Genomic DNA, 17,127 nt, shown 5'->3' with positions numbered 1-17,127 from the left:
TGTTACAGCAGCCACAGGAAGAGCCATGGGGTTTGGATTCAAATCCTAACCCCCACTTACTAGCTTGTGATGTTGGACAAATCACTTGGCCCATTTGTGCCTTGGTTTCCTCAGCTGGAAAAAGAGGATAATGATAATACCTACTTTGTAGAGTTTGTGTGAAAATTGAGTTGATACATGAAAAATTATTAAAATAGGGCCTGATATGTTGTTGGTGTCCAAAAATTCTTAGTTTTTTTTTTTTAATTCAAGTATAGTCAGTTTACAACGTTGTGTCAGTTTCTGGTGTACATCATAATGTTTCAGTCATACATATATATTCCTTTTCATATTCTTTTTCATTATAGGTTACTGTAAGATACTGAATATAGTTCCCTGTGCTGTGCAGTATAAACTTTTTATTTTTAAACATTTTTTTGGGGGGAGGTAATTATTTAGGTTTATTTATTTTTGGAGGAGGTCCTGGGGATTGAACCGAGGACCTCCTCCATGGAGACTGAACCTACGACCTCCTCCATGATAAGCATACATCTCTACCACTTGAGGTGTACCCTCCCCCACCTTAAACTTGTTTATCTATTTTATATATAGTAGTATCTGTAAATTTCCAACTCCTAATTTATCCCTTCCCATCCCCTTTCTCCCCTGATAACCGTGTTTGTTTTCTATGTCTGTGAGTCTGTTTCTGTTTTGTAAATAAGTTCATTTGTGTCTTTTTTCAAATGTTCTTAGCTTTGATGAATATGATTTGTCTTACTGATATTTATGTCGACTGAGTGCTCCTTAATCTCCACCCAGGTGGCAGAGTTCCCTTTAAGCAGTGTCTCTTGAATTCCCCACCTTCTTCTCCCTCGTCCTGCAAATTCGACCCAGTTTCTGCCATGCTCAAACCACACCCATGGCTCCCCAGTGCCCTCAGGCCAAACTTTGAGCTTACTATCTTGCCCTATGAAGCCCTGTGTGGCCTGGCCCCCTGGATTGAATGGATGGATGGATAGTTAGATGAAAGGCCAGGAATAGTAGCTCATCCCCCTGCTTCTCAGCCTGCTCCTGGGACACTCCCAACCGCATTCTCAGATCCCGCCTCCCCTCCTGTCCCCACTGCTTCTTGCTTTCCTAACCCCCTCCCTTAAAACGCTTCCCAGGCCCCCAGGCCGGAACATGGCTGGGCAGGGCGGCGCTCTGCTGACCCCTGGCGGCCACGTGGAGTAACGCCGCATTCTCCACTTTCCGCAGTCGGCCGGGCGCTCCTGAGCGCCTAGTAAGTGCTAGGTGCTGGCTGCAGCTTGGGAACAGATGGTAATTAGATACTTTTGTGTCAACCCTGGAGTCATCCCACCTCCTCTTTCTCACAGCTACGTGCAATCTTGAGCAAATTCTGTCGCCCTGATCTTTAAAATATCTGGACTCCCACCTCCTGTCTCCACTTTCACTGTCCCTGCTCTGGTCTAATCACTTCCCTCTGGATTCCAGGCTGCCTTACTGATTTCTCTTTTTGCCTTAGGCTTCACAGCACTGTTATTGAATCTGTTTTTTATCTAAAATTTTGATCATCATGGACTTTTTTTGGCTTTGATGTTTTAAAACATGCATTGAAATATGTTTTATCTTGATCACTATTTGTGTCCCTCTAAGTTTTGTACCCCAGGCAAGTGGCTCACCCTGGTCCCAGCCCGCTGTAATGATGTCACGTCCCCAGAGAGGTCTTCCTGACCACCCTAAATAACATCCCTACTCCGCCAAATCCACATCCTCCCTCCTAACACCTTATTCGCGCTCAGTATCACAGCATACATACATTCATTTCTTTGCCTGTTTACTGTGTTGCACTAGAGGTCAGTTCCCGGCTAGGTCCCAGGGGGCCTGGCACCGAGTAAATGCTCAGGAAATACGTGTTAAATGGGCAAATACAATCTGAATGAGTAACAAACAGAGGAAAATGCTGTTGAAGAGAAGATTTTTTTTTTCTTTGAAAGCAAAGGAATTGGTTTACGGGGAGGGAGTGACTTTCCCAAGGAAGAGTCCACAGAGCTGAAAGCTAAAGGTTAAGGAGGGAGTTAATTAGCAAGGAGGGGTGGATGGAGGGAAGGACAATGTTCCATGAGGGACCAGCATGTGCAAAAGGCCTGAGGTGTGCAGACCCTCAGGGAATCAGAAAGCTGGATCACGGGCTACAAATGTAATAAGACTCCCAAGGAGGTCCATAGAGGGCCTCACAGGACTTGCTGAAGTTTGTCTCTGTGGGTGCTGGGAAGCCCCAGAAAGTGTTAAGCGGGGGTGGCATAGCCAGATCTGTTTTGAAAAGCTCTCTCTGGCTGCTACAAGGAGATGGAAGGGAGGGGGTGTGGCTGGAGGCAGGGAAGCCAGAGAGGAGGCTGTGAGATTCAATCAAGAGGATGGCAGGAAATGAGGAGGAAAATGGTGGAAGGTAAAATGGATCTTGGAGGTGGGCCCGGTTGATGAGAATGGGAGAGTAACACCCCGAGGAGGCCTCCAGGGATTCTGGCTTGTGGGGAACAGTTTGGAGAAAGGGGTCGGGATTTGGTTGTAGATGTCACGCTGGAATCACCAAGTCGAGTGTCACAGGCAGGTGGACAGGAATGTTGCGCTTGCAGTGGAGGGCTGGGCTGGAGTCACGTGGGAGAGGTCAGCTTATAGACAGAGCCTCTAGTCAAGGGCAAGGCTGAGATGCATCACTGTATTCTACAAACTGAGGACTGGCACTCGGCAGTGGCCACTGCATAGACTGGACTCAGCTCGCTCGCTCCTCGCTCCGCTTTGCCTGCAACCATGTCTGACAAACCCGATATGGCTGAGATTGAGAAATTCGGTAAGTCGAAACTGAAGAAGACAGAAATGCAAGAGAAAAATCCACTGCCTTCCAAAGAAACAATTGAACAGGAGAAGCAAGCAGGCGAGTCAAATGAGACGTGTGCCGCCAATATGCACTGTACATTCCACAAGCATTACCTTCTTATTTTACTTCTTTTAGCTGTTTAACTTTGTAAGATGCAAAGAGATTGGATCAAGTTGAAATGACTGTGCTCCCCTTTTCACATCAAAAACGGTGAACTACTGACAACGAAGGCTGCGCCTGCCTCTCCCATCTGCCTGTCTGGCAGACAGGGAAGGAAAAGAACTTGCATGTTGGTGAAGGAGGAAGCTGGGTGGGTCGACAGTGAAATCTAGAGTGAAATGCAAGGTGGTCCAAGGTGTCCTGCAGACTGTAAAATGCAGTTTAATCAGTGTGCCATTTTTTTTTCTTCAAATGATTTTAATTATTGAATGCACAATTTTTTAAATATGCAAATAAAAAGTTTTAAAACCTGAAAACAAAAACAAAAACAAAAAACAAAAAAACCACAAAAAACCGAGGACCTACCATGTTCAAGGCCCCTTGTTAGGCATTCAGAAAGGACACATTTGGGAGCCACAGGTCTGGCCCCCTCGAAGCTCTTGACTTGGGTGGACGGTGGCTGAGAGGTTTAAGTATACAACTACATGTAACTTGAACATCAAGAACTAGAGACAAAAGACAGACTTACGTTGGCACACATATTGAGTACCAACTGTATACTGTAAAAGTTTTTTAAAAAGGACAAATGCTGAAGCATTTATGGGAGTCACATAAATCCTGGTAGCAGGCAAACAGGTGTTGGGTAAGTCAACATGTGAAAGGATCCTGGAAGATTTTCTAGAGGAAGACTTGCTTTGAAGGACAGGCAAGGCTCTGAATGGCAGAGGTGAGGTTTGGGGGCACGTGGATAGAAGGAATTCCAGGCAGAGGGAACAGTACAAAGACTTGGAAGCTGGAAGCAACCAAACTGCATTCAGAATGGGAATGATTTTGACAGATGCTGGGAGACAGACTGGAGGAGGGGGAGGCAGGCAGGCTGGGTCCAGAGGGAGGGGACCCTGGCTGGCCCCCAGCAGGCATGAGTGACTGCCCAGGGAGAAGCCAGTGCCAGCTGGCTGATTGGCAGTGGCTGCCTAGAGGCGTGTAGGGCCCAAGCTCCGTGGGAGTGTTGTGACCGATGACCGTGTCTGCTGTGGGCACAGGAGGGGAGAGGGGCATCTTGTAAGGTGATGAGTCCCCACTCCTACCACAGGTCTTCCTTCTGGAATAACTGGGGAATGAGGACTGAGGGCAGGGAGGCCATTGAAGGTGTGGGGGCCCATCAGAGTCCAGGCGAGCTAGAGTTAGGCCTGGGGCCAGAATGGAGGCAGTGGGAACAGAGAGGTCGTGGCTGCAGGTGGCATTTGGGAGGTGACCTAGGGAGCCTAGAAGGAAGAAGGGGTGAGGACGGAGCAGGGACAGAGCAGGCCGAGCCTGAGTGGCTGAGGTTTCATTGAGGGGCGGCCAACCTCCATCCCTGGAGGTGCTGTCCTAAGGCCAGCTCTCCTGGGTCACCCGGGAGTAAAGCTGGCATCCGACCCCTGCACCACTGGTGTGGCCTGCGCCCAGACAACCGGGAATGAGAGGGAAGGACAGGAGCTTTGCTGTCTCCTTGGCCTTCTGGGTCCCTGAGGCCACAGGGGTCTGTGGGTGATGCTTTGTATGACAACCTGAAGTAAACTGCAGGAATAACTGTGGACCCGAGGAAGCAGCCCACCCTGCCAGGGGACAGGGAAGGAGGCTGGTGCGGCCGCGCACAGGTAGGGGCTCCTGACAGCAGTCCCGGGACCGGAGGTGGCAGCTCCCCGTAGGCCTGGCTCTACTGAGAGCTCCTCTCCTGGGGTGCTGGGGGCCCTCTCACCCCCTGGCCAGAGACCCACGGTGCTCCTCCTGCCGATGTCTGAGGATGGAGCCAGTGTCCCCATGGGACCGCGGGCCCGCCCGCTGGGGGTGTGCTCCGGGCCCTTGGTGGAGGGGCCACCTTCATCTCTCTCAGGTCTGGTTTTTTACAAGATTGATTTATTAACTATGATACATATCACATAAGGCCTTTTCAGTTTTTTACACCATTCCCATTGAGACAATTACAATACTTTGTAGCAAATACATGATTTTAAAAAACAAAACCAAACAAAAACACCTCAGTCAGAGATGCCTCAGCCTTAGTTGACGGCTGACCATGCACTAATAAGGTTGGAGCCTCAAAAAACCCACGATGTGTTTAAAAAAAAAATCTGGAAATTAAGCAAACATTCCTAACACCAACTAGAGGATGTCCTGGTTAAAGCCCCTAAAATACAATGAAATAATTGTTATACTTTCTTTACATACAGTTCTCCACTTTTGCTGCGAAACAGAATTTTGGGCACACAGCCAGACTACTAACACATTTCAATACCATTAATATGTTTTCTTTCTCAGGAAACTCAAAATATTTGTTAATCCAACATATATAAAGATCATTTAACATGTGAAAATACAAGTACCAGAAAAATAAGCTGGCAGCAGCACTATTCCAAATTTTCAAACAAGTTTTATTCCCATACAATTTTGACATTTTTTTTTTAATGTACACAGGGAACATGATTCTTTTGTATGCAAACAATAACTTACGCCCTGTCTCGACTACACTCAAGTGTGACATCACTGTTGGAGCGGGCCGCAGGCGGGCTGCTGGACTGCGGGGCAGGGAGCTGCGGGCGGCCACCTCTGACCCTGGGGGAGTCTGCAGGCGGTGGCCAGTTGAAAGATGGCTCCCAGGAGGAGGTAAGAAGAATCCTTCCCTTCTAAGACAGTGACGGCAGGCCCAGCCCGGGGAGAGGCCCAGGCCCTTGGAAGAGAATGGCCTTTCCCTCACACCAGGCCTTCTCTGGTGTGATCACCAGCAGTCAGTGATGTGACTCGGGTCCGGCATACACGCTCAGTCTTCCTTTCACCTAAGCACAAATGAGCAGCTTGAACCTGCCAAGCAACAGGAGTGAAGGCAACTCCTCCATCCAAGGTCTGTGGTCAGCAGCGCCTGGGACTGATCCCTGTGACTGTCCCCAGCAAGCTGGGCCCATGGTACACCACGCACATGAGGACTGTGGAGAGAGGGAGCCTGGTCCCCAGCAACCCACCCAAGTCCCTGGAACTTTCTTCTCTTGGAAAAGCAGCCATTGGCTGAGCTGACACTTCCTTTGGCAGATATCCTAACCCCAAGCCGTGTGGTTCTCCTCACAGGAGACTGGGGAGTGCACAGATGGACAAGACCTTTGACTACAAATGCTGCAGCTGGCTGGTTTTGGAGTTCAGGACTGAGGCTGGAAGAGCTGTGGCCTAGGGCACAGGGCATCCCTCCAGCCCCAGCAACCCCCACCAAAACCAGGAGCCAAGGCACAGGGACAAGGGAAGGCATCCCTTGTAGCTCCTCCCTGGCCAGAGTGCTGCCCTTAGGATGTCACCCTCCATCCACCCTGGTGAAGACAGATGCATTCATCTTACCTGCAGTCTGCTTCCTGCCTTAAGCAGGAAGACCAAGGTGGCAGTGGGGTGTAGGAAAACCCAGGAAACAGTACTCAACATTTAGCATTCCTCTTCAAAACGTCACGACAGGAAGGGCTTGACAGAATGTAGGAATAAATGCACTGTAATATCCAATATGCAACACAGCCAAGAATTCAGGGCAAATTCACAAACCACGCCTCCTAACCTTGGACCACTTCCCTCTGTGGAAGCATCAGTGTCACAAATCCAGAATAGCCTTACACTTACAATCAAGGGCTGTTCATTTCCAAACGTGGTGTCTACACTCTCGTGGATGTAAAAAGAACACCAGACAGGGAGAGGTTCTGGGCGCCCCACTATTTTGCTGTGGGGCATGCAGCATGTCCGACACCCCATGGACCTGCTTATCCATTTTGGCCAAGGCTAATTAATGCTTGCCACTCCCTCAACTCAAGAGAGCTGTGGTGCAGCTCACACAATGACTTGTGAAAGAACTTTCCAGAGCTTAACATGCTAGATGAATGGGAGGGGTGGGACATTCCAGTTAAGGTCAGCATGCCCCAATGCATGGGTCCCCGTCGTGGGCCCCCTCTAAGTGCCCATTTGATCTGAATGCTGACCCCACCCCCCAACTGGAAGCTGAAGCCCAGGGCCCAGTTCTGCTCTTGGTGGCAATGATAACTCAGAATGACTGAGAAACGTCCTCCAGCCCAAGCAGCAGAAAATGAGAAGCTAGAGTTAGCAGAGGAAACTAAGGAGATCCCAAGAGCTTCCTGTCCAACTGTGGCTCTTTAGGGCACCAGCCACCAGTCCCTGATGGCGCACCCCTCAAGTCCTGCAAGACACGGGAAGGAGGGGTGCAGGTGTGTGAAGGGGCCCTGCAGCTCCCGAGACCAGAGGCTGCCCTGTGGAAGCCTGGTCTCTGCTGCTCCCGCATGGGTAGGGCTTCACAGCACAGGTGCTTGTCCCTTACTGTGCCCCCTCCCCTTCCGGAATAATCACCTACCACTTACATGTTTATGCAGTCTCAGGGACAGGAGTGGCTGGGGAAGGAGGAGAGTTGAGGGCTTGTGAAGTTCCTGGTGCAGAGGCCAGGCTACAGGTGCCTGGTGTGCCAGCTCAAAAGAGGTGGCAGTGTAGACTGGGCAGTGGGAGGGAACTGGGCTACTTCGGTTTTAGTTCACACAACAGACAGTGGCCCTAGGCCACCTCCATGGCTTCCCTTCCACCCCCCACCCAATACCTTGAAGGGGTGACTGGGAGTAGGTGAACATGACCTAGAAAAAAGGGCGGAGATTAACTCAATGGAGTAATTACCTCACCAGCCTGGACTCAGAGCTGGGGGAGGTGGAGGGCCCGAGAAACACAGGCCAATCTCAGTTAAAACTAAACATAAACATCACCTTTCAGCCAAGCCCTGACCTAAAGCATCAGGCACAGATGCACCAGAAAAGCAATCCATCATCCATCATTTACATAAAGCATCTATGTACCTTGGATTTGTTTTTTGACTTGTATCCTTAAGGGGGCAGTAAAACTTGCAGGTGTAATTTAGTTTTCCCAAGCACCTTATTTTGCCGTACAAGAACTACAAATGGTAAGATATCCAGCTTATCCAGAGGAAGAAATTAGTGAGAAAAGGGCCTACTCCCACCCTCCAACAGCCAACAGGAAGCATCTGGGGCTGGGAGTGGCCGAGATCATTCCGAGGCGTCTCCTACTTTGTCAGGCCACCCGGCTGAGGCGACCCAGGCATCCTCGAACATACCGTAGGTGCTGCTTCTTAAAGTGCAAAGAGACCCGGAGGACTGTGTGGTGTGCGGGCCCTCCACCCCACTCCCCTACGCCCGGGGTACCTTAGTGTCAGGCTTCTCCACTGCAGAGGCCACGGCCCAGCCGTGTGGGGAGTGGGGACAGATAGTATCTGGAGCGGCCTCAGCAGGGCTGCTGTGTTTGGGGACAGATGTGAGGCATGAGAAGGGTTCTCCCAGGGGCCAGTGGAAAGGTCAGAAGGGCAGGGGATGGCCATGGGGTGAGGATGGTGACAGGCAGGCACAAGACCCTCCTCACAACTAGTGGCCCTTGTGCCTTTCATTCCTCTGGGCCCTGAAGGCCTGGGAGCATGAAGGATGGCCCCGTGTGGCACCAGCTGACCACCACACTACAGAGTTCCCCCCACATCGCCCCATTCCCGGAAATACCCAGGCTGGCACCACCTACAGCCCAGGATGAAAATGATTCAACTTCAACACCAAATACATGAAACAAAACCCCTAGCGGCCCCCACCCCCCACGTGCACATACACGCACACAGTAGTGTTCCCACAGCACTGTAGTGTGTTCCAAGGCAGCTGGTCTCCCCAGCTTTTCCCACAAAAGGCTCAAACTGTATTCTTGGGTTGAGGGGGAATCTAGTGTCAGGACTAAGTGGGAACCCAACAGGCTCTCAGGCAACCACCCCCGGGCATCCTTGTTTTGCTGCCACAAAGACAAGGGCCACCCTCCACCTGTCTGCCCTCAGCAGAGGTGGGGAGAGAGCTGAATCTTGAGGTCTGTAGTTTCTTCCTTTTCTTCTTAAAAATTATTGGAGGGATAAATTTCCATTTTTCTTCCAGTGTTCCTTTGTTTTAAAGGGAATATATCCCTGAAGCCTGTGATGTGGGGAGGGGGGTGCGTGGTGGGTGGAGGGAAGCTGCACTCTCTCAGTCCAGGCACAAAGCTACCCTCCCTCCGTTCTGCTCTGCCGGGCAAATGACCTCAGCACTGTACCTTGGGGCGGCAGAGCCATGGCCTACGGGTTCCCAGGAGGCTGATAATCAGGCTGCACCCCCTGACTGGGGTTGGGGTGCAGACAGGGAAGGTGGGAAGAGACAGGCGCAATGGACGGGAAGTGTCCTCTTTAGGGGTTGCCGGCCCTGCTCTGGGGCAGCCTGAATCTTGGAACCTCCTCCTCCCCACCCCAGCCAAGGCCAGAGCTCTGTCCTGTGGGCGGATGCCCTGAGGCTGGTGTGCACGATTGATGGGGGAGGGGTCCAGGGAGAAGTGAGCATGTGGAGGGCCATGGGGGCTGCTGCTGGGCTAGTTCAGTCCTCAAAAGGGTCCAAGTCAAAGGGCAGGGCCCCAGCTGTGGCCTGCAGCCAGCCCCGGGTCTGCAGTGCTGGGCTCAGGGCACTGGATGGCCCAGCCTCTGGTGGACTACTGGCTGGTTCTACTGCTCAGGTCTTGAGGTGACAGGAGACGGGGACACCCTCCTCACCCCTGTCCAGTAGACTTGGTTCTGTTCAAGGCCAAATGCCACCATCAAAGAGAGAAGACCTTGTCTCCTTTTGTCCCGGGCCTCGGGGGCTCACAGCGTATGTTCGGCTTGAAGCTGGGAGGGGAGCAGTGGCTGCATCGGGGACTGGGGGGTTGGCGGAGGCGACTGGGGTGGAGACGGTTGACTTGTGACAGGTGTGGAGGTGAGGAAGGGGACGGTGGAAGCCAGGGCAGAGGGGGAGCTGGGCGTGGCCCCGGGAGGCTCGCTGATGGGCCGGTTGTGGAAGAAGAAGGGGCACTGCTGGATGAAGAGCTCAATGATTGTCTGGTAGGTCCGCGTGGCCGTGAGGGCATCCATGGTGCTGAAGTCGGGTCTCATCAAGGTGGGCCAGAAGCAGATGGACAGGTTCTCACTGGTCATGAGATTCACTTTGTTGTTGTGGCTGACTCTGCAGGTGACACCAAACTCAAGGTCAGAGCTCTGCAGGGCAGTGGGCCCTGGTCTTGACCACCTGTGCTCATGGTCACTGCCGCCCTGGCTGCTCTCCCTGCCTGCCCACCCGCAGCCTGAGAACAGAAAACGCCCCAGCACAGCTCTTCATGGCCCTGGCCTGGGAGTCGAGGCCTGAGCGCCTCCAAGCCCCGTCCTCTGCTCCAGCGTCTCCACCTGGCCAGGCCCTGAGGAGCGGCTCTGATACCCTGGCTCACCCGAGGCCCCCGCAAACCCCGCAGGTGGGCAGAATGCCTCAGGGACTCTCCCCCAAGTCCCCAGTGGGAGACAATGCTGTGGTTGTGCAGAGAGAGGGAGTGTGTGTGTCCCCCAAGCCAGGGTTCCATAAAACACCACTTCTGTCAAGAGAGGAATACGTTTGCCTGGAAAAAAGAATCTATTCTGTGTGTGAATACATTTGGGAACCATTCAGTTTAACAGGCCTCCTGACTGCAGCTCCCTGTACTTGCTTGACTGGAGTTCACTCTTTCACACGGCACATCTGTCTCAGCCCAGTGTTCTGTCATACACCAGTCAGCAAACACCGATCCTGGAGAAAGGACTTCGGATGTGCTGGGGGTACCCAGGCCTCTCCTCAGACAGAACCAGAACAAAAACCTGAGATGAGGGGCCAAAAGCCTCGGATGCTTCTCAGCGAGCCAGATGTGCCCGCACTGGGGAGGTGGACCAGCACCCTGACAGGCTGGGCTGGCCTTGCCACCAAGCTGAGGACAGAGCCTTGATCAGCCCCATTCTGCGGCTGACTGGCCCTGATTGGAGGTTTTCAAAGGAGGGAAGACCAAATAAGCAAGCCCTGCAACGTACTTGTTCAGGTGAGAGATGACATATTTGAAGACTTCATGGTTTTCCTTTGGAAATTTCTTGAGTACCTCCTTAAGGGCATGTAACTTCTGCTCCCGGTCATTGATTTCTGAGGATAGAAAAAACCAAGACCAAGGCTGGTGGGTCTGGAGCTCAAAGCAGATACTGGTCCTGGACAGTTGGTGAAACCAGTGGGCCGGCAGCCAAGGAAGGCTACACTGGGTACTGTACCTTGTCGAAGGGCAGCCCAAGGCCCTTCGACAAGGCCAACCCCATCCTCTCCCCGCAAGCCGGGGCCCAAGGCGGCACACCTGGCAGTGGCACAGGGCCAGGGACCGGGCCCACCTCCGTGTCCCAGGCCCCTGCTGAAGGGAAGCACTGTATGCCTGGGGCTTCCTGACCCCTCCCCCTCAAGCCAAGACTCCACAATCCAGAGAGATTCTATCATAAAGAGCACCATTCTTTGCTCATCCGGTTGCCCCTGGAGACAGGCACCCCAATGCAGAAAGCCTCCTGGCTTCCTGACCAGACGGGTGAGCACAGCCACCCACCCATGCCAACAGACAGTCTAGGAGGGAGTCTGTCACAAGACCAGGCCTCTGTCCCTTTCCTAGAGTCACAGGGACCCTCCACATATCTCCTTAGTGGAAGAGCTGATGGAAACAGTGGGGGAATTCTTATGTAGTTCATCAAAAGGACTGCGTACCCCCTGCCCCCACTACCACCCGTACTCTGCCCATCGTGGAATCCCAATGTACTGAGAAAGGGAAAACAAGCTAACCCAAATGAAAAGCCTAATCCATGCTAGGCTTGGTTCAGTGAGTCCTCACAATTCTATGAGGCTGGGGCTGTTATCAACCCATTTCAAAGATAAAGAATCTGAGGCCAAGAGAGGCTGCAGAAATCAGCCTCTCGGTCTGGGAATCAAATCCTGTCTAACTGGCTGCAAAGTCTGAGCTGGGACCACTGTGCTCTCTGGGGTTCAGACTCCCACTTCCTAAGTGGACTGGACCTGACCTGCCTTGGCTGGGAGAGCCGTCCTGGGCTAGTGGGACAAAAATGGTCCAAAGCCAGGGTTGAGAAGATAGCTCAGTGGTGAAGCATGTGCTTAGCATGCACCAGGTCCTGGGTTCAACCCCCAGTACCCAAATAAATAAATAAATAACCCGAACCCACCCCCCAAACAAACAAAAAGAAAGAAATATGATGGTTCCTAACTGTCTGGGGCACGGGCTCCTCGGGACAGATAAAAGCTCTGAACCACCTCTCCTAAAAATAAACTGTGTATAGTTCTGCCTACAGCTCCTAGAGCTTCACAGATGCCCCAAACCCATGTGTTCTTTAGGAAGCCTGTGGCTCCCTGAGTTAAAAATCTCTGTAGTAGGTGACATGCCTAAAGGGTTACAGTCAGGAGATGTATGATTTTGGGGAAGTGACACATCTAAGCGTCATTCTCTTTGACTGTAAAAAGGGGCTGAGGACAGTGCTTCTTTTACTCGGCAACGCCACACCATGAAACAGAGAGCCAACAGCCAGACACACGAGAAGCAGCTGGCAGCTGGTCTGAGTCTCAGGGAACTGGTGGAAGGGGAGGCTGCAGAGATGGCAGGGATGGAGCTACTGAGCACTCTCGCTGGCAGGCTAATGAGCGTGAAACCGGGCAAATGTTTTGACCTGAGAGTGTGGCTTGATAAAAAGTATTTTAAAATAACATTTGTCTGTTAGAAAATGACTAAGAAAAACACAGGAGCTAATTATGTGGGGCCATTATCAGCTTCATTTCTCTGATCCCAAGACTTATTTTAAGGGTCCAACATTAAGGGCACACTTTTTGTCTGGCCTTGAGTTTCAAAATCCTTTACTGTTAAGTTTCACTGAGAAGTTTACTTAAAAGAAGTAAACTGCTCTGGGGAGGACGATCGACTGTGCTGAATAACACAAAAGAAGCACGTGCACGGCTCAGAATCTCACTTAATAAAACTGTGCCTCCTTCCAGATGTAGTCTGGTGCAGGCCTCTCCTAGGTGCCTGTATGACAGACACACAGCTGTGTTTGTTGTCATTAAGCACCTTCATGTAAGAGCTGAGCCTCACCTGTCCTCCTGGCTGGAGGCAGGAAATGGGGCTGTTAATGCCACTGCCTGCCAGGATGTCCCCTCTCCTTTCCACCTGCTGGCCCATAAGGATGGCCGCTGCTTCTCCCTCTTCCTTGGGGGGACTGGGAGGGAAGGGGGGTGACAGAACCTGTCTGGATAGTGATTCAGGGACCATCCTCAGGAACGTTAGCCTCCCTCCCTCTCCTTGCCGAGCCCATCAGCTAGGAGCCTAACAGGGACCCAGATGGTCAAGCCCCGCGTGTCCTCCCCCTCTCCCATAGCTGTGTGGCGCAGGTGCTCGGCAGAGCTGAGGAGTATCAAGAGACCGCAGGAAGCAAGGAGAGCAACATGAAGCCTCCAAGTGCGAAGCCAGCCCTGTGTCTGTCATGTGAAAAGCTAGGTCCACCTCGAGATGTCCTTTGGACTTGACCTTGTCCTTCTGACTTGTCTTCCCTCAAGCAAGCAAACCCCCGCCAGTGTTAAGGGACCTACTCCAGGCTCAAACTAGCTGTTATGGCTGTCAATGACACCAGTGATTTCTTACCTCCGGGCAGAGCCAGAGTGTTGGCAGGGCGATTTCACTTACTCCTGGTGCGGCCCCCCACGGCCTAAGTGAAGGTGGAGCTGGTTTCTCCCACGCGCCGGCTGAGAAAACTTACACTAGAGGCAACGCCAAGGATGCAAGGCTGGTGAGGGAAGGAGGGGTGGGCACCAAGCTCTGTCTCCAAGTTCAGCATGCCTGCTCTGGATGACCTGCCTGCCACCATGCTCAGAGCCCTCACCTACTTCAAAAATCCCCTTTGAAAGCGGTGAGGGTCTCTATAAGGGCCTAGGCCCACCCAGCTAACATACCATAGTTTTGAAATTAGGTTGTCAGTCACCTGAGACATCAATACAGGGTCAGAAGAGGCATTTTGAGGCCAGCTGAATCAAGACAGTCTGAACACCCACCAGGCAACTAAACTGAGGCCCCAACTCAGGAGGAAGGGGAGGGGACAGTCAGAGGTCACTGGGGACCTCAGAGGTTAGCACACCACATCCATCACAGTATACAAGGCTCAAAGAGTAAGAATACTGGTCCAAGGTCAGGGACCCTGATCCCAAACCCTGTTCTTGCCCTGGCTGTGCCACTCTGCTGCCATCTTTGGTACCCAGGCTGTCAACCAGGCTCTGGGTTTGGATTTGCTACCACTCAACTCAGTGCCTAGACGAAAATCCTCAATGGATTCTGACCACCTTGCACACCGGCACCACCAAAAGAGGAAAATACCGGCTGAGGTCACAGCCACCTCAGCGATGCATGCAGGCGCACCGCGGGTAACCCCCACCTCTCCTGGTGGGAGATGAGCCCAAGACTAAACTCTCATGCTGCTGGGCCCAGAATGGAAGATTCAGTGTCCTCCTCCTGCAGGAACCTGTTCAATGTCTCCCACCCCACCAGACTGAGGCAGGGACTGCATGTTCGTCTGTCTACTGCTGTCCAGCCCTGTCCCACACAGAGCCTGGCACGTGCTAGGAGGCGAGGAACACCCTGTGACCTTAAGCAGCTATCTAGACAGACAAAAGGAAGCAGATCTCAGAAGAAGCAACATCACAAGGCAGCACGTGAACCGGAGTTCAGCGAGCAGCAAGACTGGTCCGCCTGGTGACCTTGCAAATCAGCCATTTATTAATCTCTAGCTCTAAGCTGTCTCATCTGTAGACGGAAAAGGGTGAGACGCTAAGCCGGCATTCTGAACCACTTTGGGTCATACATCCCTTTGACATTCTGATGAAAGATATTGGTCTTCTCTGTAGACTAAGATGCGCACAGAAAACTTCAAACAGTTATGGGGTTAATGGGGCCCAGAGGCCAAAGGTCCTCAGGCTCAGAGTCTCTGGACTGAGACAGAGCCAGCTCTAGGGCCCCTTCTCACACAAGAGACATAGGACAGGGCGTGTGGGGATTGGCTGGACCAGAGGGATTCCAGGTAAGTGGTGGTGGGGTGGGTTATGAGAGGAAAAGAAGATCCGGAGCAAGATTAAATGATAGTATTTCTTGACGGCTGGGTGAGGTGTGAGGGCACGCTAGAATATGGAATTCAAGGCCCTTTTCGCTGCCTCCTGAGATCCTGGTCCTATCTGAAGCCAAGCTCAGGTGCCATCTCTCCCATGAGGCCCTCTACCTCACTCCCTCCTCTCTGCATTCTCTGCACTTCCAGCTCAGCTCACTTCATGCCCTCTGGCCCATAACTTAAACGTGCGCTGGGGAAGGGCAGCATAGGAGGGCACGCCCCCGCTCGCTACTCCTGAAGCAGCACGGGCTTCAGCTGCTGCTGTTACTCATTTCTGAATCTCCCACACATCTCCTTGAATGTGGTAGGAAGGTAACTGGTGAATAATCACAAAAACTCTATTTGTAGACACCATTTCAGCAATGTTCAATACTGTGAGATTATGGAGCTGACAGAACAATTTGACAGTGACCTTGGTATTTGTTGTGATGGGATCTGAAACCATCTCCAAGCCCTGAACACATACAGACACAACAGCTCTTAGGTATTAAGTGGAAAGAGCTGGTCAAGTTGACGTTGCCATGGAAACCAGCCAGGCTGGGAAGAGCTACTTTTGGGCATGAGCATCTTTGTTCCATGTCCCTTAACACTAACTTTGGCACTGCCTGGTTGGTGTCTCTGGCTCAGCTAAACCCAGCCCCCGAGATACACAGCCCCACTCTTCACTCAGCTGCTTTGGCTGTGAGAGGTGCCCTGTCAGGGAGATACACTCCCCTCTACCAGTTTCAAGACAACGGAGTTCCATCTGACTAGCTTGGGGCACAGGAAACACACAATGGGAAGAGGAAGTGGAAAATCTCCACCCTTTTCTGGGCTGCAGTAGCAGCAAGAAGTTCCCTTCCTCAGCAGTGGAAGCTGCTATAGGAAGGGCAGCTGATTACTTATCAATAACACCTTCCTCTCTGGCCCCACACAACCCTCCAAAAACAAAAAGATGCCAATGTCAGCAATTTCTGCAGAAACAATGGGATTCTGCTGGGTGCCAGGACCCTATAAGCCTCTAGGTGGCGCCAAGTCAAGACAAATGCTATCAGAAACCTCCAGCCTTACAGCAAGCTGGGTACCAGCCCACACCTTCTCTTCGTAACTTCTGCCCAGAGACAAGCTTAGCTTAGGTGGAGAGAAATTTGGCTCCAGATAGAGATTTCCTATGTGTTTCACACCTGAGCCAGACTGGAGCTGGCTGGAGAAGTGACTGCTGGGAGGATCTCTATCTTTGGGTGGCAGGATCAGAGCAGAGATGCTGGCACCAATCCCACACACCCTAACTGATCTGGAGAAATCCAGACTCCTGTCCTGAGAAGGCAGACAGGTAAGAAGGCAAGAGAACCTTATGACAGTCCCAGAACTATGTGCTTCTGCCCCATCCCTGTGGGACTGGATAAGATTAGGGGCTGTGAAGGATTTCAATCCACCAAGACTGGGTGCATAAAATATGATGAAGGTGGCACCCAGGCTGTGGAAACAAACATCATGGGAAATGCAGACCATGGAATGGTGACTCTGGGGTCCCAGCAGCCCTGGTAGAAGTCAGGTTCTGACAGGGGCACCCCTCCACAGTTCAGGGGTAGGCTTCCGTCAGCACTTCTATTTCCTGAAGCCACTAACAGTCTATAACCTAGGATTTAAAAGTCCTGTGAATTTGTGACCTCTTCCCAATTTCTGCCCACACCATCAGCCTTGTGAGTAAACTGTATTGCTTAAAATTCCTTCTGAGTTGGGCAGTGACAAGATTAAGACTAATGTCCTGGGAGCCGAGGGAACACAGCTCCCTTTCCACGTCCCCACACCCTTGGTTGCTGGCAAAGACACTCCTTTCTGTACCTCCACAGCCATGGCTGCTTCTGGGGTCTTGGCCCACCAGAGGTGCAGGCAGGATGGTGTGCAAAGGTGATCATTAAAACCAGAGGTGCTAACTTGCTGCAGCCTCTGGTGATCATCTGGTCAGGGCCACTGGAGCTGTCCCCTTCCCTCCAGAGGCTGGCTTCCTCAGAGGCTATCTGGCCCCAGACCACATGTCAACTGCCTT

The 17,127-nt window shown here is 52.0% G+C and overlaps 2 protein-coding genes across 2 annotated transcripts in view; one reads left to right on the top strand and one right to left on the bottom strand.

The window, feature by feature from the left end:
- Positions 1 to 2,754: 2,754 nt before the first annotated feature.
- Positions 2,755 to 3,333, top strand: LOC105104035 (thymosin beta-4). Its single transcript, XM_010997717.3, has one exon. It carries the CDS (start codon positions 2,791 to 2,793, stop codon positions 2,998 to 3,000), a length of 210 nt encoding a protein of 69 aa, XP_010996019.1. The 5' UTR covers positions 2,755 to 2,790; the 3' UTR covers positions 3,001 to 3,333.
- Positions 3,334 to 4,895: 1,562 nt separating this feature from the next.
- ARHGAP35 (Rho GTPase activating protein 35) overlaps positions 4,896 to 17,127 on the bottom strand; it is a 108,946-nt gene continuing 96,714 nt past the window's right edge. Inside the window, exons 6-7 of the mRNA XM_031458950.2 lie at positions 10,953 to 11,058; positions 4,896 to 10,086 (exon numbers count right to left, since the gene is read on the bottom strand). Coding sequence (XP_031314810.1) covers positions 9,729 to 10,086; positions 10,953 to 11,058 — 464 coding nt within the window. The 3' untranslated portion in view covers positions 4,896 to 9,728. The remainder of the gene's footprint in view (positions 10,087 to 10,952; positions 11,059 to 17,127) is intronic.

This window comes from Camelus dromedarius, chromosome 9 (assembly GCF_036321535.1).
Source record: "Camelus dromedarius isolate mCamDro1 chromosome 9, mCamDro1.pat, whole genome shotgun sequence".
NCBI classification, from domain to species: domain Eukaryota; kingdom Metazoa; phylum Chordata; class Mammalia; order Artiodactyla; family Camelidae; genus Camelus; species Camelus dromedarius.
This window is presented reverse-complemented; position numbering and strand designations above follow the sequence as displayed.